This window comes from Stigmatopora argus, chromosome 13 (assembly GCF_051989625.1).
Source record: "Stigmatopora argus isolate UIUO_Sarg chromosome 13, RoL_Sarg_1.0, whole genome shotgun sequence".
Classification (NCBI taxonomy): domain Eukaryota; kingdom Metazoa; phylum Chordata; class Actinopteri; order Syngnathiformes; family Syngnathidae; genus Stigmatopora; species Stigmatopora argus.
The window spans coordinates 18,202,210-18,221,244 of record NC_135399.1 but is presented as its reverse complement, the minus strand read 5'-3'; the positions used below and the strand labels follow the sequence as shown (position 1 = coordinate 18,221,244).

Genomic DNA, 19,035 nt, shown 5'->3' with positions numbered 1-19,035 from the left:
GAAGATCCTTTGAGGCTTAGGGCTGGCCAAATTCACCCCAATGGCCATCCATCCCCGCTCATTTTTTTTCCCCCTCTCCCCGGGATCTTTAGGTGTCTGGGCGGAAGCGGGGCGGGCAGGGCCCGGCTGGCAGATCACTCTAGGTTTGTACCGTTGAGTTTCAGGATGGCGCTGGTCTTGACGCCCGAGCTCAGTCTGCAGTTGTATTCTCCGGCATCCTGCATCCTCAAATCTTGGACGATGAGGATCCTCTTGCGTCCGTCCGAGAACTGCTCGTAGCGGCCGCCCTCCGGGAGCTCCCGGTCTCCTTGGTACCAGGTGACCTCGGCTCCGGGCTTGGACACCTCGCAGATCATCTTCACGCTGTCCGTCTCTGTGCCCTCGACGTTGGAAAGGTTCTTGGTGAACCTGGTGGCCTCCTCTGTTGGCAAAAGAAAGAAAATGCTTCAAGGACACGACGGACGCACCACACGAATTTTTTTCGTCCGGCAGACGCGAGCCTCACCGACGACGGTCAGCACGCCGGAGCTCTTGGCCGTCCTGGCGTCGCATTCGTATTCCGCCTCGTCATCCATGACGGACTTGTGCACGACGAGGATCCTGTCCAAGCCCTGGGCCAAAATCTCGTACTTCTTCCCTTTCCTTATTTCGCGGCCGTCCCGAAGCCAGCAAACCTGCCGGAGGGCAAAGGAACCGCCGTCAGTGGGCGGGCGGGCGCGTTAGACGCCGTGGACGGCGGGAGGGACGAGCGTTGGGGCCGGGTTTGGAACCTTGGCGGACTCGCGGGACACTTGGCATTCAAACTTGGCAGATTCTTTCTCTTGGACCTCGACATCTCGCACGGGGCGGAGGAACTCCACGTGAGGCGCTGACGGCACAGAAGCCCGTCAGGCGGACTAGGGAAGGACGACGACGACGACGACGGGCCGAGACCGGACGTCGCGCGACCACTCACGTATGACGTCGAGGAAGCAGGAAGTCTTGAAGTCCTCGGCTTCGCACGTGTACGTCTGAATGTCGTCCAGGTTGCATTGGTGGATGAGCAGCGCCCTCTTGTGGCAGTCGACGATCACTTCGTATTTCTTGGTCTTGTGGATTTCCTGTCCCAACTTGAACCAGCAGACGGTGGCGTTTTCTCGGGAGACCTCGCACTCCAGGGTGGCGGTGGCCTCCTCCTCCACCGTCAGGTCCTCCAGAGGCCGGGTGAACTCCACCGCGGGTTCTGAAAGAAGGCCGGAGGTCGGTCGGCGTCGGCGCTGGATCCCGACCGGCTCCCGACCGGCTCCCGACCGGCTCCCGACCGGCTACCGACCGACGGCGCCCCAAACCGCCCCTCCGCCACCGACAGTTTACCATTGACGACGAGCTTGGCCTGAGTCTGGAAATCCTTGGCGGTCAACTTGACCTGGCCCGCCTCCGACAGTTTCACGTCTCGAACCATCAGAGTGTGGACTCGTCCGTCGGCGCGAATCTTCACCTGCGGGGAATCGAGGCTTGAGAGCGTGCCGCGTGTCTTTGGGGGGAGGGGGGTCAACCTTTGGCCATGGACGACTTTACGTTGGCGTGTTTGTGGTTAACACTTGGAAATTGAATGGGCGCGCTTTGTTTTAGCAAACCTGAGAGGACTTTAACGTGCGTACAAGGTAGTGCTGGCCAGAGGTGGCCCATGAAAATGCGCTTCATTAGTTGTTCTTTTGGGGATGAGTTTAAAAAAAAAAAAAAACACACGCCCTATAGATACACACAATCTGTCAAATAGTTATGCACAACACATTCCAATAGATTTCCATGGTTTCTTTGTGTTGTCAATTGGATGAAGTCGTTGAAGGGAAATAGGAAATAGTGGTTAGGTGAAATTTGTTCAGTATTCAACCCCCAAAGATTATTTTAAATCAAAATACGTTTTTTCCGTCATTTCAGTGTTTTATATCGATTTTCAGACCATGGCACAAAATTGAGGGGGGCGTGGAAAGGAAAGGCTTTTGACTTGCTCCAGCTCCATATTAGGGAACGTCGGGGGGCAAAAGGCGATAAGGAGAGAGAGTTATTTTAACTTGGCCCAGCCACTTGACTTGTCGTGTGTGAGAGCAAATACAAGGAAGATCTCACACGGCCCAAGCCAAAAAAAAAAGCAGAGCCTACCCGCTCGTCGGCCTCCATCTTGTTGCCGGCCAGGAACCAATCCACGGCGATGCCCTCGTGAGACAGCTCGCAGTGGAAGGAGACCGTCTCGCCGGCCGTCACCGTGGCGTCCTTCAACGGGCGTAGCAGGCTGATGGCTCGAGCTGAGCGTTGAGAGAGAGAGAGAGAGAGAGAGAGAGCCAGAGAGAGAGAGATAAGAGTGTGGGGGCGGAGCTCCGATCCCCCTGCCTCGGCCAACGGCAGACCTTCTCTCTCACCTTTGACGCGAAGCTGGGCGCTGGACTTGGCGTTGCCCGCCGAGAAGTCCACGCCTCCCACCATATCCATGCGCACGTTGTAGAGGATCAGCACGTGTTTGCTACCTTCCTCCTTGATCTCCACATCCTGGCGGGGTGGTCACATTTTCTTTCTTTCTTAGGTCAAGACGACACGCTTTGTCGTGGTCTTTGCCCCACGTCTCCCCCCGACTCCGGCAAAAGCCACAGTTTTGGCCAAAGTAGTCCGGAGCGCGGCGGAAACCGAGAGGTTGACTCACCGGCGACGGCAGCAGATCTTCTCCTTTCAGCGTCCAGCGTCCGGGGACGTCCTCCTCGGAGAGTTCCGTCTCGAACTTGGCCGTCTCCGTCTCGGTGACCTCCACGCTGTACAGAGGGCGCGCCACCTTGATGTCGCGATCTGCGGGGCAAACCACCGACAGGCGTCTCTTAGAACCAGGGCCGGTCACGAGCTCGTCTACGTCCGTCGCTCGCTCACTCGCGTGGCGTTTGTCCCGAAAAGCCGGCCGCATGAGAGCTCCGTCTTTGTTGGCAAAGCGCACTTTTCCAACTTTCCCACAAACCCGTGCGAGCATACCTTCGATCAGGAGATTGGCGGCGGTTTGGTCGGAGCCGCAATCGCAGGCGTATTCGCCGGCGTCGCTCTTTTCCGCCTTGCGGATGATCAAAATCCGTCTGGCGCCGTCGGCGTCCACGACGAGGTTTTTGGACGGCGACAGTTCCCGGTCGCCTTTCCACCACTTGACCTCGGCCGCCGCCTTGCTCAGTTCGCACACCAGCCTCACTTCGTCCTTCTCCACCGCCGCAAAGTTCTGCAGCTTGCTGATGAAGTACACGTCGCCCTCTAGGGGAAAGGGGGGGGGGGGGGGAAGGGAAATGGGTTTCCAGAGATCCAATGCGGAACGCAAAGAGCTCGGACGGCGGACTTTAAGAACGACACTTGCTAGTATGGTCTTTTGTTTTGGCTTTTTTAGACACTTGGTGTTCAAAGGGTTTCGGGTTTAGTCAACTTTTGAAGAGCTGTCCCTGAAAGGCTTGAAAGAAGCGGGTACGCAGGTTTTTCTGTTTGTTTTGTTTTCTTGCTCGAAAACCGACCTGGTTCGTAGGGCAAGTCACCGACCGCAACCGCGTGCGTTTTTAAGAAATGAAAGACGGCGAGTTGAAAGGAGCCCAACGGCAAGAAGGAAAAAAGAAGCCCCGCCCAACGACAAGACGGAAAAAAGAAGCCCCGCCCAACGGCAAGAAGGAAAAATGAAGCCCCGCCCAACGGTGGTTACCGACCGATGACGGTAAGCATGGCGCTGACGCTCTTGTCGGCAGCCTCCGCTTTGATCCTGGCCGTGTCGTCGAGGGCCACCTCCTTCAGAGCCAAGGTGTGGAGCGTCCCCTCGTCCGTCATGTGGACGGCCTTGCCGGGGTGAAGGCGAATCTCGTTTTTGTACCACGCCACGGGCACGTTGTGGTGGGAGAGCTCCACGCTGAACTCGGCCGTTTCGCGCTCCTTGACCGTCACGTCTTGGATGGCTTTGACGAACTCCAGCCGGATTCCTGCCACCGCCGCCACCGCCAAAACACGTCAGGGATCGCCGCCTTCCGCCCGCCAGACACGCGACAAAGGGTTACTCACCTCGGATGACCAGCTTGGCGGCGGTCCTCTTGTCTTCGGCCTCAAAGGTGTACTCGGCCTCGTCTCGGAAGGCGGCCGAGCGGATCAGCAGCGCGTAGGCGTTGCCCTCCCCCCGCGAGATCTGGTACTCGTCGCCGCTCTCCAGCTCCTGCGAGCCCTTGAGCCAACGGAAAGACTTGGGCGCTCGCGACACTTCCAGCTGGAACTTGACCTCGTCCTTCTCGTACGCGTGCACGTCGCTTAGCGGACTCAGGAAGCTGAGGGGAAGTTCTGAGGCGCCGGGGAAAACAAGGACAAATGAGCGACGGCCCACGCAGGAGATGCCTTGTCGCGCGACGTTCGGGCTCGAGGGGGCGAGGGGGGCGTTCGCCTCCAAATGGATTCATCGTCATCGCTCCGACGTGTCACATTTTGTTTTTGCGGGGGGTCTTTTGGGATGGTGAACTTAGGCCGGCCCACACCACTCGGGTCCAATCGCGCCGAGCGGCTTTTGTCAGGCGGCCAAATGCTAAGAGAGCGGCCGGACGTCGTCCGTTCACCTTTGACCTTGAGGTTGGCGGCACATTTGGCCTCGCCGGCGGCGTAGGACACCTCGCCGCTCATGGCCACTTTGCAGTTGTAGAGGATCAGCGTGCGCCTGCCCCCCTCTCGGATGATGTCCACGTCCTGCGCGTTCAAAGACACGCCGTGGGATAAGGGTGACGGAGGACGAGGGGTACGGCGCGGGGGATGGGGAAGCGGGCGGCGCTCACGGGGGAGGCGGTCAGGACTTGTCGCTTCAGCGTCCAGTGGCCGGCCTCGTCGTCATCGGAGACCTCCGCCTCGAAACGGGCCGTTTCTCCGTCAAAGAGCTCCACGCCGTAAATGGCTCGAAGCAGCCGGATTTGAAGAGCTGGCGGGGACGGACGCGCGAGCGAGCGAGCCATGTGAAGACACCGCCTCCAGCCGCTTTGTTTTGGGGCTTTTCTTTTGAGTTTTTGCTTTTACCTTCCACGGTGAGCTGGGCTTCCGTCTTGTCGGTTCCGCAGTCGCAGGTGTACTTTCCCCCGCTGCTCTTCTCCACCTTGGTCAAGATCAAAGACCTCCGAGTGGCCTCGGACTTAATGAGCACCGTCTTGGAGGCCATCATCTCCTTCTCTTGGTGGTACCAGACGACCGGCACGTCTTTGTTCAGCTCGCAGTCCAAAGAGAGCCGCTCTTTCTCCGTGGCCACGCGGTCTCCCAGTTTCACCACAAAGGCGGCGTCGCCCTCTGCAACGACAGCCGCCACGGGCCGCTCGTCACTGGCGGGCGGGCGGGCGGGAGTCCACGTGTCTTGGCCGGCGTAGGGCGGCCTGCCGGAGCCGTCCCAAGAGAGAAGGGGCGGCCGAGAAAGGAGGTTACCTATGACCGTCAGCTTGGCCGCCGTGCTGACTCCTTTGGCCTCCGCCTTGATTTGGCAGGTATCGTCCAGCGTCAGCGTCTTCATTTCCAGGAAGTGCTTCTTTCCGTCCACGCGGGCGACCACCGATCGGCTCAGGTGGAGCTTCACCTCGTTTCGGTGCCAGACCACCGGCACGTCCTCGTGAGTCAGCTCCAGCTCAAACAGAGCCGTTTTGCCTTCTTTGACCGTCTGGTCTGCCAGACCGCGCACCACTTTCAGCCTCTGGCCTGGAATACAGCGTCCGCGCCGGTAAAAAGAGGGGGCCCGGTGGCTGGCGGGCGGCCGAGGAGGTAAAAGAGGAGCCCGGGAGGTGGCGGAGGGAAAAGAGGGGCCCCGGAAAAAGAGGAGCCTCGGAGGCCCCGTTGTAAGATGAGCCTCGGAGGCCCCGTTGAAAGAGGAGCCGCAGAGGCCCCGTTGTAAGATGAGCCTCACAGGCTCCAGTAAAAGAGGAGCCTCGGAGGCCCCGTTGTAAGATGAGCCTCGCGGGCCCCAGTAAAAGAGGAGCCTCGGAGGCCCCGTTGAAAGATGAGCCTCGCAGGCCCCGGTAAAAGAGGAGCCTCGGAGGCCCCATTGTAAGATGAGCCTCGCAGGCCCCGGTAAAAGAGGAACAACGGGGGCATCCGGAGCACCCACCCGCCCGACCGGCCTCCTTTGGGCGCAACGGCCGTTACTCACCTTCTATCGAGAGTCGGGCCGTGGACTTGAGGTCGGAAACCTCCACGGTGTACTCGTTTTCGTCGTCAAATTGGCAGTTGTTAATGATCAGCATGTGTTTGTTTCCGTCGTGGAGGATGTCGAATTTGGGGCTAGGGGTGACGATTTCCGTCCCCCTCAACCACATGACTTTGGACACCTCCTTGGTGAGGGTGCATTCAAATTTGGCTTGTTTCTTTTCGGGCACCGAAAGATCCTTCAGAGGCTCGGCGAAGCCCAGCGGGATTTCTGCAAAACGCCACAGGTGCCGTTGGCCAGCTTTCTAGGCGCGGGCTAACCTTCAAGAGCGCGCCGGACGGAACAAGTGTCGAAAGACCGAGAAAAGACGCTTCCGATCGGGACCAAAGTACAAGTTGCTCTCATCCCACGCTTAGGACTCGCAAAGGCCCGACGCCGGCAACGGCAACGGCAGCGGAGTCCATACCTTTGACGGTGAGCATGGCGCTGGTGATGGCATTTAACGCCTGGTAGGACACTTCGCCCGCTTGCTCCAGCTGGACGTTCTTCAGGGTCAGGAAACGTTTGCCGCCTTCGGCTTGAATGTGACACGTCTGAAAAAGAGCATATATACGTGGGTGGGCGTCCCGGAGGAGCGAGAGCGCTCTCGGCGCCACGAGGCTCGCAATAACCAGCCTCTGAAGATAGAAAAAGTCATCTCTACACGGCTCGGGAAATCCATTCCTTCTTATTTTTTGCTACCGCTTTTGTGGACAATCTGTCCAAAACCTTTGGCAGGCTGGAACATGTAGGAACACGTAGGAACACGTTCATTCACCCCACCCCCCGTCGTCAAAAGTGCTATTGAATTCAATGGAATCGAATGCCTTTTAACACCATCACCACACGTGGACGACGGCGCGTCTCCGTCAAACTCGTCGTGGCTCGTCCCATTTCGGCAGTGGCGCGACGAGGACGCGGGGCTTACCGGCGACCTGCTCAGCACTTGTCCCAGGAGCTTCCACTCTCCGACCACGTCGTCCTCGGAGATTTCCGCGTCGAAGCGGGCCTCCTCTTTCTCCACCACCTCCATGCTGGCCAGAGGCTTGAGGATCTCGGCCTCGCGTTCTGACGCCCAGACGCGGAGTTAAGGCCCGGCCGGGTTCGGGGGTGGCGGGGCGGCGGGGGAGGGGACGGCCCGGCACGTACCTCCCAGGGTCAGCTTGGCCACGTACTTGCGGTCCTCCACCGCAAAGGTGTAATCCGACACGTCGTCGGGCTGACAGTTGTTGACGGTGAGCACCATGCTGACTCCGTCTTTGTCGATCTGCACTTTGTCGGACGGCGCCAGCTCCGTCTCGCCTTTCAGCCACTTCCAGTTGGGCGTGTCCTTGAAGAGTTGACACCTGAAGGTGGCGCTGGATTTGGGTTTCACGTGCTGGTCCCTCAGCGGCTTCACCAGCCAGTCTTTGATCACCTCTGCGTGGGGGGGGGGGAGGCGGAGCGGACGTCGGACGGCGATCGGACCGAGGCCGGGGTCGGGATCGGGGTCTGGCGGCCGACTCGCTCACCCGTGACTTTGACGTTGGTGGCGGTTTTGACGTCCTCCGCCCCGTCCACCTCGCAGGAGTAGGCGCCGCTGTCTTCCTCGGTGACGTGCTGGATGGTGACGGCGTGCTGCAGGCCGATGATGTTGACGGCCAACTTTCCGGCCATTTTCTTCAACTTGACGCCGTCCCGTTTCCAGACCACGTCCCTCTCCTTGTTGAGTTCGCAGGTCAGGTACATGGGCTGACCCTTAATGCACGATATCTCCGGTTCCAACTCCTTGATCCACTTGACGGGCAGCTCTGGCAAAGGAAGACGGGCGGGATGGGACCGGCGGAAACCGGAGGAGAGCGTCTTGAGCGGCAACTCGGCGGACGACGGCCACGGTCCCAGTCCCCTCCCGTCCCGTCCCCTCCCGTCCCGTCCCGTCCCGTCTCTCACCTTCCACCACCAGCTTGGCGGTGCAGCTGATTTCCTTGCCGGCGTTCCTGGCCACGCAAGTGTACTCGCCGGTGTCGGACAACTGCACGTCTTTGACCACCATCTTGCGGTCTTTGCCGTCCGAGGTGAACTTGTACTTGGGACCCTCGCGCAGGTTGCCGCCGTCCTTCATCCAAGAGGTGACGGCGGTGGACGGCGACACCTGGCACTCGAAGACGGCCGAGGAGCCGATGGACTCGGCCTCCTGGAGCACGATGTCCTCCAGCTTCTTGATGAACTTGAGCGGCACGGCTTTGAGCTTGAATCCCCCGAAAGGTTCCTCCGGAGGCGAGGGGCCCTTCCCGCCGGGCCTCAGGCCCCGACCTCGCCCTCCGTCTCCGGGAGAGGGCGTCAGTCTCACTGTTCAAACAAAAGGGGCAGAGGTCTCTCCCGTTAGACGCAGGGCGAAGAAAAAAGAAAGAAAGCGAAAAAACCCTCGTCCCAACCAAATGGCTTCTCACCACCGAATCCTCGTCCTCTTCCTTTGGGAGCTTCCTCTGCTGGTTTGCCATCTGGGCGAGTAGGAAAGGAAAGAAAAAAAAGATAACTGTTACAACTGTTTGGTCCGCTTGGTTCTTTGACCGGACGACAACAAATTCAATGCGTTTTATTGTCATTCTACAAGTATCATGAGATTGGTAGTTTTCCTTTCGGAGATGTACGGATGTGACACCGCAAGACCTTGAGTTTTGGTTTTGGGGTGCTTTGGAAGGGTGTGGGGGAAGGATGACGGTGAAGGGATTCCAGGGATTTGGAGAGTATTCCATGAGGATTACGTACACGGCTGCTCTCACAAAGGGGGAGGGTGCTAGGATGGAAGGAAGGAAGTTAAAGTGTGGCTAAAGTGCGGGTCGTCGGGATGGGGATGCTCGGTAAGAAGGGTGGCGGCAGGCGGGCTCCGTGCGGGTTCGGGCTCGGTGACGGGCGTCTCTGGCGTTAACAACTCCCCGGCCGCTAGCTCACCTTGCTGGCCGTCATCGGCGGGGCCCGGACTTTCCCGCGCCTCCTCCGTCCCCCCGGCCGGCTGGTCCTCTCGGGTCCGGGTTTCCTCGTGGGAGGCCCCCCGGATGGCTCGGGCTTCGGGAAAGGCGGCCGCCTGCCGGCACGCCGGGACGCTCCCTGGCTCCTCTTCGGCTTTTTTCCGGAAAGACGCTCGGGGCCCGGGAAGCTCCGCTTTGGAGCGCACGCTGGCTCGCTCTACGGTCGTCGCCCCGGCCATTGACGATCCTGGAGACCGCGGGGCGTCTGGTCGGATGGTCCCAAAAGGTAAGTGTTGGCGGCCAGCTTTGTCTGGGTCTTCTCCTTGGACCTTTGGTGTTTCTTGACAGTCCATCTCCTCGGCTAGCGCTCCCTGGACTTTTTTCCTATCGTGGCTGGGTGGATTCCTCTCTTGGCCTTTTTCATTCTTCCTTTGGCGAACGACGAGCCTCCCGTCCGGGCGAGCCGTTTGCCGTTCCGCCGCGAAGGGGCGTGGGTTCCCCCCGACCGTCGCGATCTCCGGCTCCCGCCCGTCGACACGGAGTTCTCGGTCAAGCCGCCCGCTCGCTTCTGACCGACGGGTGTCCGCTCGCTCTTCGTCCCGCGCAGGTTGGAGCGCAACGTTCTCGGAGCCGACAACGAAGCCCTCTTCTGATTTTGACGAAACTTGGGACTGGTTCTTCTCTTTCGCCGCGATTCTGCTTTGGTCAAGCGGATTGGGACTGGCTTTCCCAAGTCCATCAGTAGGAGGAAGGCCCCCGGGATTCGCTTGTATGGCTTTGATCTGCCCGTGGGGCATCGGAGTCGAGCCCCGGTCTGTGCCTAACTCTTTTCCATCTTGTGGGATTTCTTTCTCCACTTGCTGAACAAGTGCAAACTCTCCACGTCCACTGGTTTCCTGGCGCGCAGTGAAGACGCGCCCGTTCCTCCCGATGGCCATCGGCTCCTCTCCGTCGCCAAGCCCGTGAAGGTGGAATTCCCGGACGAGACATCCGCCGGCCGGGGCCCGACGGGTTCCCGGCCCTCCCTCGGGTTCGACGGGAACTTTCTCCCTACCAAGTGCCTGGACTTTGACTTCCTTCTCTTTGGTCTTGGACGGAAGGTCGGGCTTCCCCTTCCCCTTCCGTGCCCCTGCAATTTTGGGGGGCGGAGGGGGCGGACTTTTAGCTTTCCGCGCAGTCGGCGCCGCATTCGCGTCAGCCGAGAGTTTGGCGCGTCACAAAAAAAGGAGCAATACTACGCGATGAGCAACGCACCGCTCCGACGCTAAGGTGGAAATGAATGAAAGAAAAGCCGACCCTACCTTTGGTGGGTCCGGGAGCCTTGACGGGAGCCTTGACGGGTTCCTTGTCTGCAACAATTTCAAGGACATCAATAGATCAGTGGTCAGTGGATGACAGCTTTTGGGCCGAGACTCGAGACGGAGGCCGGGCCCACCCTCGCGAGATATCGTGGCGGCCAGGCCAGCGGGCCAAAAAGGTTACCTTCGGGAGGAGCGTCGGCCTCCGGAGCAGGAGACGCTGGGGCCTTTGACGGCGGAGACCCCTCTTGGGGAGCCCCCGGGATCTTGGGACTCTCGCCAATCTTTTGCGCTTCTCCGGAAATTGCTTTTGTGGCGGGAGCCACGGAAACGGCCTGGGATGCTTTTTCAAGAAAGAACAAGTGAGGTTGAGTACAGGGGGAGGAGCAGGCGCCACGTGGCGCCGCATGCGCCCTCAAAGCCGCTTACCTTTGACGGTGACCTTTGCCTTGCAGAAGTCCGTCCCGGCGGAGTTGCTGGCCTTGCACAAATAATCTCCCGCCGCATTTTTACCCACCTGCCCGATTTCCAGGCAAGGTGTTCCGTCGACAAACGTGACCTTTGTGCCCTCGCCGGTGGCCAGCTCCCCCCTGTCCTTCATCCAGTGGATAACGAGCGGGGGGGACCCGCTGACGTGACATTTCAGGCTCAGGTCTTCACCCTCGCTCAGCGTCACCGGCTTTAGGGGCACGTCGAATTTGGGAGGCTTCACGCTCTCTAAAAGAAAGTGCGGTAAAAAGACGGAGTCAGGGCCACCGACGTTCCCAGACCCGTCTCCTTTTGGCCTCGAGACGGGGTGGTCGCCATCGGCGGGCGGCGGTGCGGTCAAAAATCAAGGCCACGAAAGACCAAATTCAATTGTTACACGCCGAAATTTGGGGGTAAAGACGTTAAGCGTCGCGGCGGACGGCCAACATCCTACCTGTCACGTCCAGCACGGCGGAGCATCGGTCGCCGCCGTGCGTGTTGGAGGCCTCGCAGCTGTACCGGCCGCCGTCGGCCAAGCCGGCGCTCAAGACCTCCAGGGAGGAAGCCGTGGCTCGGCTGATGATCCTCAGACGCTCTCCCTCCTCCAGGAGGCCTCCGTCTTTGAACCACTTGAAGAGGATGGAGCCGGCGTCCTCGGTCTCGCACTCGAACCTGGCCACGGCGCCGGCGTCGATCTGCACGGGGACCAAGCGTCGCTTGAACGCGGGCGTGGCCGTTTGGGGAGCTGCAAAGAGAGCGGGGGAGAGTCCTTGGTCAGCGGAGTGGCCAGGTGGGCCTGAGACCCTGGGAAGGGAAGGCCTTGGACTCCCCTTGAAGGAGGGAAAAGGAGGGATAGAAAAAAAAAAAATTTACCCGAGAGTTTCTCTTGGACGCAGATGACGGGCGCCCCATCGTCCATCGTGCCTGCAACGGCAAAAGCGCACCAGATGTAAAAGCTCATGGAGCGCGAGTCGCGCCAGTCCGTTCCGACCATCCTCGCGACGGTCGGGGCGTCAAGAAGAACATGCAGATGCCAACCTGCCGTCATCGAGCTCCGGCGGGCATCTCGGACGGAGGGTTTGAGAGCCAAATAGCTCGGTGGTCCGCCTGCGGCCTCGGCGGCGGCGGTCAGAGCGCACAGGGGTCCGTGGAGTTTGCGAGAGCACCACGCGCGATCCGCCCACTCGGAGCGGCCGTAAAGCCAAAGGGCCGAGGCCCGCCCGGAAGGAAGGCCGTACGACCACAGGCTCTCTCGGGGGAGCCGCACCAGGAAGTCGGGCCGGCGGACGGCGCTCAGCCGGCTGTCGGGAAAGCTCTCCAGGAGGTACAGCTGCGAGTACGCGGGCGGGGTGCCCGGCTTCTCCTCCGTCTTTTCCTCCTCCGTCATCTCCATCACGCGAGTGACTTTTGTGTGTGCCCAAGAGGGCGTGTGCACCGTATCTGTGGCCATGGCACACTGCTCTTTGACCTTTGCCTCGTTAGCTGGGTGAGAATCATAGTTAGGGACAGTGGTTAGTGGTCGCGTCACGCCGCTCGCGTTCGCGTTCGGCAACGCACGGCCAGAAGCGCGCATTGTTCCAAAGTTCCGTTCGGCACGCATTCTGAACACGGGGGACGCCTTCGCGCCAGCCGTCGATGCCGGGGGAGTCGGGCAAACGGGTATGCCACTCAACAAGTACTGGCTCTTCTGGCGGGCAGAAGGTCTAAAGGGGTGAGTAAGGCGAGAAGGTGAGTAAGACGAGGTGCGTGCGGTGAGTATAGCGGGCGGGACGGGGCGCGGCACAGGACGCGAGTAAAGCCAGGCGGCGGGCGCGGACGAGGGTCAGGAGCATTAGTGAGATTAGGACGGAAGAAAGAAAGAGAAAGCACCTTCCACGGTGAGGCGGGCGGACGAGCTGTTTTGTCCGTGCGGGTCGGTGGCGGTGCAGCGGTACACGCCCTGATCGGCCAGACTGACGCCCCGGATGAGCAGGGACAAGACGCCGCCGCTCCGAGAGCTCTGGGCCCGTTCCGGCGGGAGCTCCTGGCCGTTGTGGTCCCAGAGCACGGCCAGGAAGGGCTCGCCCTCAAAGGCGCAGCTGAAGCGGGCCTCCTCGCCGCTCCGGACGCGGACGTCCCGCAGCTCCGTCAGCAGGCGGGGCGCCGGGACGGCGAGGAGGAGGCGGCCCGGGCTCTCCGACGAGCGGGAGCTCTCCGTGTAAGACTGGCTAAACTGGGTAAAGCTGGCGCTCTCCGACCTCTGGCTTATCGCCGCCTCCTTCAAGGTGCTAACTAGGCTTTTTTCATCTGGCCGGCGAGAGAGAGAGAGAGAGAGAGAGAGAGAGAGAGAGAAAGAGAGAGGAGTACAAGGGTTGGTTGGTTGGTCCCGGAGACTGCGGTGGATCCACGTGCAAACGGGTGCCGGCCATCTCAGGTTGGCCCCTCCCTCCCCCCTTCCTGCGGGTCCCAGACAATTCCCCGCCGCTGACCGGCGCACGGCTCTCATTGTTTAGTGTTGACCAGTTCCAGCGTGCTTAAAGACTTTCAAAGACTGGAGATGGCTCCTAGTGGCGAGAACTCACCGTCCGTATGGAGAGCCACCGAACGGGCCGTGTACTCCTCTCGGTGCTCCGAAGTCACCCTGGCCATGTTGAACTGGTGCACGTCTCCAAACTGCGACATCTCCGAGGTCTCCCAATCTTCGTCCTTCGATGACCGGGAGACCTGGACATCTGGAGCGGGAGGCGCGTCAAGCGGGAGGCGCATCAAGCGGGAGGCGCGCCAAGCGGCGTCCCGCCGTGCCCCGGGCGGACGGCATTTTACCTTCCCCGGAGACGGCGCATTCCAAGTGGGCGGACCGTCCGGGCTTCTGGGTCTCCGCCACCGTGGCGTTCTTCGGGGCTTCGGTCACGCTCGGGACTGCGGGCGAGACGCGGTCGCGTTAAGCCGCTCGGTGGCTCCGGCCGGACGACGGGGAGACGCGACCGCGTCGAGCCGCTCGGTGGCTCCGGCCAGACGCCGGCGCTTACATTCCACGGCCAGGCGAGCGGCGCAGCGCAGGTGGGCCACCAGGGCGGCGTACTCCCCCGCCTTGGCGGCGTCCACGTTCCGGACCAGCAGCTTGTGCGTCTTCTTGTCGGACGTGGCCTCGTAGTCCGGCCCGGGCGGCAGCTCGCCGTCGTCGAAGAGCCAGCGGACGGGAAGGCCCTCCTCCGAGACGCCCAGCTCGAAGAGGACGGAAGCTCCCGGCGGCGAGCTGGCGTCTTTGGGCTTCTTGGTGATCTTGACGGCTGGCGGGGAGGGGAGCGTGGTGAGGCCACGGCGTCGGCGACGGATCGGGTTCCCGGCCAGAAGGTGGCGCCGGAGCACGGCGAGCGCTTACCTTCCACGGTCAGCCTGCCGTTGCCCGACACTTTGCCCAGCTTGAAAGAATAAACCGACTCGTCCTGCGGGCCGCAGTCTTTGATCTTCAAGGTGTGGAGCGCGCCGCTGACGCCAATGTCGTATTTGTCGCCGGGCTGGATCTCCACGCCGTTTTTGATCCACTGCGCTCCCCTCACGTTCTGGTGGCTCAGCTCCAGAGTAAAGAGGGCGTCTCGGCTCTGGACCACGTTCAGGTTCTTCAGGGTCTTCTTCACCTTGACGGCTGCCGCACAAACCCGCGGCTTCAGTCCCCGACCCGTCTCGGTCCGATCCGTCGGAAGCAGGAGGCCGGTCGGGGGTCGGGCCGACCATCCCGCTTCCAAAAGATGGGACATCTCGTGGTGAGTTCGCCAACCCCCCCAAAAAATCCAATGTGATCTTCCACCCCAAGCGCCAATGGCTTTTTTCAGCGGTAGGCGTCCGATCCCTTTCAAGCGGGAGGGTGACGCCGGCCTCCCTCCCTCCCTCCCGCTTCAAACGGATCACACGACCGCCGCCCTCAGTGGCGGCCAGTTGTGCCAAGTTTAAGTTGTAAGGAATTGCGCAGGACTTACAGAAGGTGTTTCTATTTCCCCTCCGCCCTTGGACTTTCAGAAGGTGGATTTTTGTGGCCTACCTTCCACCTTGAGCGTGGCCGAGGTTTCGGAAGAGGCCACACGGTAGGCGTAGTTCCCGGCGTGCGCGCTCCCGGCCACGGCCACGAGCAGGCTCCTGACGCGGCCCTCCACCCGCCACGTCACGTTGTCGTCGAATTCCACGGGTCGCCCGTCTTTCAGCCACTGGCCTTCCGCGTACGGGTTGGCCACCTCGCAGGTCAGCTCGGCCGTCTGCGAGTCGGCCACCGTCAGGTCCCGGAGAGGCTCCCTGACGGCGCCGCCTGCCGGGGATGGGGGCGTCAGCTTCCCCCGGACCGGCCCGGGCGAGGCGGGGCGGGGGGAGCGGAGTGGCGGCGAGGCCTTCCGCCCCGCGTACCTGAGACGGCCAGCGTCGCCGAGCAGCTCTTCTCTCCGGCGGCGAAGGCGTACTCGCCCTCCTCGTCCTTGGTGGCGTTCAGGACGGTCAGAGCGTGCCGCTTGTTCCGCGACTCCATCTTGTATTTGCCTCCGGCTTTGAGCGGCCGCCCCCGGAAGGTCCAGAAGGCGTCCACGCCGTCGTGAGACACCTCCGTCTCAAAGGTCACGTTCTCCGACTCGGCGCACTCCTCGTCCTTCACGGGGACCACGATTTGGACGCCTGCGGCGGGAAACAAAGTCATTGGGTGAGACGGCGGGAGTCGGCGTGCTTTCTCTCGGAGCGGCCACCCCGGTGACCCCACGCCGGGGATTTTGCATCGCGTCACTCACTGTGCACGGTCAAATTGCAGGCGGTCTGGGCTCGACCCGCCACCAGCTTGTAGCGGCCCCCGTCGGAGGCGAAGGTCCTGGCCAAGACCAGGCGCTGCTTGGCGCCCTTGGTCACCGCCTGGACCCGTTCGTCGGGCGTGACGGCTCGCTCGTCGCGGTACCACTTGATCGAGCGGACGTCCGGCGCCGAGATCTTGGCCTCCAGGACCGTCTTGCCGCCTTCCCGGGCCTCCGCGTCCCTCAGCGGGACGGACACGGCGATGGCTGCCACGGTAGGAGCGCACTTGGAGCAAGGACGGGCCAGGCGACGGCCGCGGCGACGGACAGGAGCACGCAAGAGGCCCGGCTTACTTTGGACGCTCAGCTTGGCGGCGGTGGACACTTCCTGGGCGGGGACGACGAAGGCGTAGACACCGGCGTCCTCCTTCTCGGCGTCCCGGATCAGCAGCCGGTGGATCTGCCCGTCGACCAGGATGCGGGCGCGCTCCGAGACGGCGTGCCCGTCCTTGCTCCAGGTTCCTTCCACGTTACCCTGGGAGAACTTGACCTCCATCTGGGCCGCGTCGCCCTCGCACACGGTCAGATCGGACAGAGGCTGCAAGACGGTCACCGGCCGGTCTGAAAGGAAACGAAGCGGCCGTCCGTCTTTTGACGTCCGAGTTCTTTGACGAAGCGGTCTTCGAGAGTCTTTGCCGACACGCGGTTCTAGCCCAGGCTCACCACCCCGCTCGGCCCAAAGACAAAACGGACGACTCACATTTCATCTTGAGGGAAGCGCTGGCCTTCAAGTGGCCCACCACAAAGGAGTACTCCCCCTGGTCGGCCTTGTGGACGTCTTTGACGGTCAGGGAGTGGCGTCCGCGCCGGGACGTCAGCGAGTACTTGTCGCCGGCGGACAGCGGGCGGTCGCCAAAGTACCAGGCGCCGCGGGCGTCCTCGCGCGACAGCTCGCACTCGAACTCTCCCGAGTAGGACTCGGGCACCTCGGTGCTGTCCGGCCACTTGAGGATTTCCAGAGGGGCGCCTGTCGGGAAGTTGTGCTTAAGCGATTTCTGCGAGCCGCGCTTTGGAAATCTTTCAATCTAGCCCTAATTTGGAGGGCAAACATCTCTCTTGTAAAAAGCCACTTTCAAAGGGGACCCACCTTCCACGCGGAGCTCGGCGGCGGTGGCCACCGATGGGTCGTGGGCCGCCACGCAGGCGTACTCGCCGACGTCCCTCATTTCTGGCAGGAGCACCGACAGAAAGTGGACCTTCCTGTCCGAGTGCATGCGGAACTTGTCTCCCGAGAAGATCTCGGCGCCGTCCTTCAACCACTTGACCTTGACGAAGGGTTCGTTGGTTTCGCACTCGAAGGTGGCCATGGTGTCTTTGTCCTTGGCGTCCACGTCCGCCAACTTTTGCGTGAAGGCCACCACCTGTTTGGCTGAGGAAGCAAACCCGGTGCCCGGTCAACGGGCCGGTGGGGAACCTCCGGACTTGAAATCCCGCCGCCTTCCGTCTCCTTACCTTGCACCAGGAGGAAAGCGTGGCCGGAGGTCTCGCCGGCCACGTTGACGGCCTTGACCATGACGCTGGCCGAATCTTCCGGGACCACGTCGCGGATGACCAGCTCGCAGACGCCTTCCTCGGGCCAGTACCAGTCCAGCCTGTCCGTCTTCTCCAGCCGAACGCCGTTCTTGAACCACTGGACCTCGGGCCCCGGCGTGCCGGCGACCCGCACTCTGAACTCCACCCGCTCCCCTTGAGCCGCCGTGCGACTGGCCATGCGCTCCAGGATCTTGGGCGCCTCCACGCCGGCCGAGAGCTTGAGCCTCTGCGGCTCGGCCGGCTCGGCGGTGGTTCGCTCGGCCTCCTTTTTCTTCTTTTCTTCCTCCTCCCTTTCCTTGGCTCGATGGAGGAGATCCTCCTTGGTCTTCTTCAAAAGATCTTCGTAGGAGTCGTCTCTCTTGCGAGACTTGAGCTCCACCGCCGTGATGGACTCGTAGTAGCCCTCTTCGGTCCTGCGCTTGAACTTGCCGCGCAGTTCCTCCGACTCCTCGCTGTTTTTCTGCCGAACGATCCTCTGGGCTTTCTTGAGTTTGACCAGCTCTTTGCCCTCGTCGCCCGGCGAGGCCCGCTCCACCTTCACCACCTGGAAGGGAGCTTTGCCGGATTCGGGCGCCGGCTCGGCCGCCCGGGGCTCGGGGGCCCGGCGCAGGTGCGTCCTGAAGTCTTCCCTCTGCTGAATCTCCAGCTTGACGGCGTGCCCGGCGGAGCCCAGGTTGTTGTCGGCCGCCACGCGGACCTCGCCCGAGTCGTAAGACTTGACGTCGGCGATCTCCAGGTAGTAGATGCCGTCGTAGCGGAGCCGGTAGCGCTTGCTCTTACGGATGAGCTGTCCGTTCAGGTACCAGTTGACCTTGGGCGCGGGGTGCCCGGTCACCCGGCAGCGGAATCGGGCCACTTCGCCCTCCAGGACCCGAGCCGGCTCGGGGAGCAGCACGATCTCCGGTTTGTTCTTCTCCGTCTCCCCGTCGGCGCCGACCCCGGCCGGCGCGCCCTGGTAGGCCGCCCGTTCCATCTCCTCCATCCTGCGCGAGCCGATCCTGCCCTCGGGCAGCTGGCTCTCCTCCACCAGGCCCTTCTCGTCCTTGACGATGAGGGTGGCCGAGTTCTGGTCCACTCCGAACTTGTTTGTGGCCCTGCAGGTGACCACGCCGCTGTCCCGGGCGTAGGCCACCTCGTAGTCCAGGCTGCAGTAGCCGAACTCGTTGACCATGCGCAGGCGGTTGGCGGCCTCCAGGGGTTTGCCGTCGTGGAGCCACTCCACCGTCATGGTGGGGTCGCCGATGGGGGTCAGCCGGCACTCGAAGTGAGCGGGGCCGAACTTCTTCATGCGGACGGAGGTCAGCTTCTTCTTGAATTGGGGTTTCTGCTGCTTCTCTTTGTCGTAGAGGTCGCCCTCCTCCCACTGCTCCTGGCCGTAGCGCTGGTGCAGGGGCTCCAGCTCGGGAGGGGCGATCTCCTTGGCCTTGTAGGTCCCCCTGGGGATGACCAGCTTCCGTTCCGGCTCGGGCCGGGCGTGCTCCGTCTCCACGTTGACCTTGCAGCGGGTGGTGTCCCTGCCGGCCCTGTTGACGGCCGTGGCCGTGTACCAGGCGCTGTCCGAGCCCGAGGCGCGGGGGATCTGGAACCTGGCCGTCCCTCCGGTGGCTTCAATCCTGAAAAGCATTGGTCTGATCAGCGCCCTCTTTTTATCCCACGGCACACCGCGGGGCGCCGACCCCGAGCCCTTTTGCCACGTGGCCGGCGTGCTCCGTTACGGGACACATCCGGTCCACGGGGCCAAGCCCAGCGCATTCAAGTAAGCAAACGGTGGGCAAAAGTCTGGCGAAAGCCGGCCTTCCCCATCGGAG

At 61.9% G+C, this 19,035-nt stretch overlaps 1 protein-coding gene across 1 annotated transcript in view; it reads right to left on the bottom strand.

The window, feature by feature from the left end:
• The window catches only part of ttn.1 (titin, tandem duplicate 1), a 107,729-nt gene that overhangs the window by 80,811 nt on the left and 7,883 nt on the right, over positions 1-19,035 (bottom strand). The window contains exons 19-58 of the mRNA XM_077616753.1: positions 17,147-18,840; positions 16,782-17,063; positions 16,395-16,661; positions 15,989-16,255; positions 15,638-15,901; positions 15,267-15,527; positions 14,911-15,171; positions 14,254-14,517; positions 13,901-14,161; positions 13,695-13,790; positions 13,454-13,603; positions 12,762-13,178; positions 11,931-12,374; positions 11,766-11,816; positions 11,347-11,637; positions 10,854-11,141; positions 10,609-10,767; positions 10,428-10,475; positions 8,608-8,658; positions 8,108-8,506; positions 7,690-7,968; positions 7,328-7,597; positions 7,107-7,246; positions 6,606-6,732; positions 6,143-6,409; positions 5,428-5,694; positions 5,032-5,295; positions 4,797-4,936; positions 4,584-4,710; positions 4,045-4,314; positions 3,699-3,965; positions 2,995-3,261; positions 2,678-2,817; positions 2,400-2,526; positions 2,143-2,285; positions 1,354-1,477; positions 956-1,222; positions 771-868; positions 506-674; positions 152-421 (exon numbers count right to left, since the gene is read on the bottom strand). Coding sequence (XP_077472879.1) covers positions 152-421; positions 506-674; positions 771-868; positions 956-1,222; positions 1,354-1,477; positions 2,143-2,285; positions 2,400-2,526; positions 2,678-2,817; positions 2,995-3,261; positions 3,699-3,965; positions 4,045-4,314; positions 4,584-4,710; positions 4,797-4,936; positions 5,032-5,295; positions 5,428-5,694; positions 6,143-6,409; positions 6,606-6,732; positions 7,107-7,246; positions 7,328-7,597; positions 7,690-7,968; positions 8,108-8,506; positions 8,608-8,658; positions 10,428-10,475; positions 10,609-10,767; positions 10,854-11,141; positions 11,347-11,637; positions 11,766-11,816; positions 11,931-12,374; positions 12,762-13,178; positions 13,454-13,603; positions 13,695-13,790; positions 13,901-14,161; positions 14,254-14,517; positions 14,911-15,171; positions 15,267-15,527; positions 15,638-15,901; positions 15,989-16,255; positions 16,395-16,661; positions 16,782-17,063; positions 17,147-18,840 — 10,238 coding nt within the window. The remainder of the gene's footprint in view (positions 1-151; positions 422-505; positions 675-770; positions 869-955; positions 1,223-1,353; positions 1,478-2,142; positions 2,286-2,399; positions 2,527-2,677; positions 2,818-2,994; positions 3,262-3,698; positions 3,966-4,044; positions 4,315-4,583; positions 4,711-4,796; positions 4,937-5,031; positions 5,296-5,427; positions 5,695-6,142; positions 6,410-6,605; positions 6,733-7,106; positions 7,247-7,327; positions 7,598-7,689; positions 7,969-8,107; positions 8,507-8,607; positions 8,659-10,427; positions 10,476-10,608; positions 10,768-10,853; positions 11,142-11,346; positions 11,638-11,765; positions 11,817-11,930; positions 12,375-12,761; positions 13,179-13,453; positions 13,604-13,694; positions 13,791-13,900; positions 14,162-14,253; positions 14,518-14,910; positions 15,172-15,266; positions 15,528-15,637; positions 15,902-15,988; positions 16,256-16,394; positions 16,662-16,781; positions 17,064-17,146; positions 18,841-19,035) is intronic.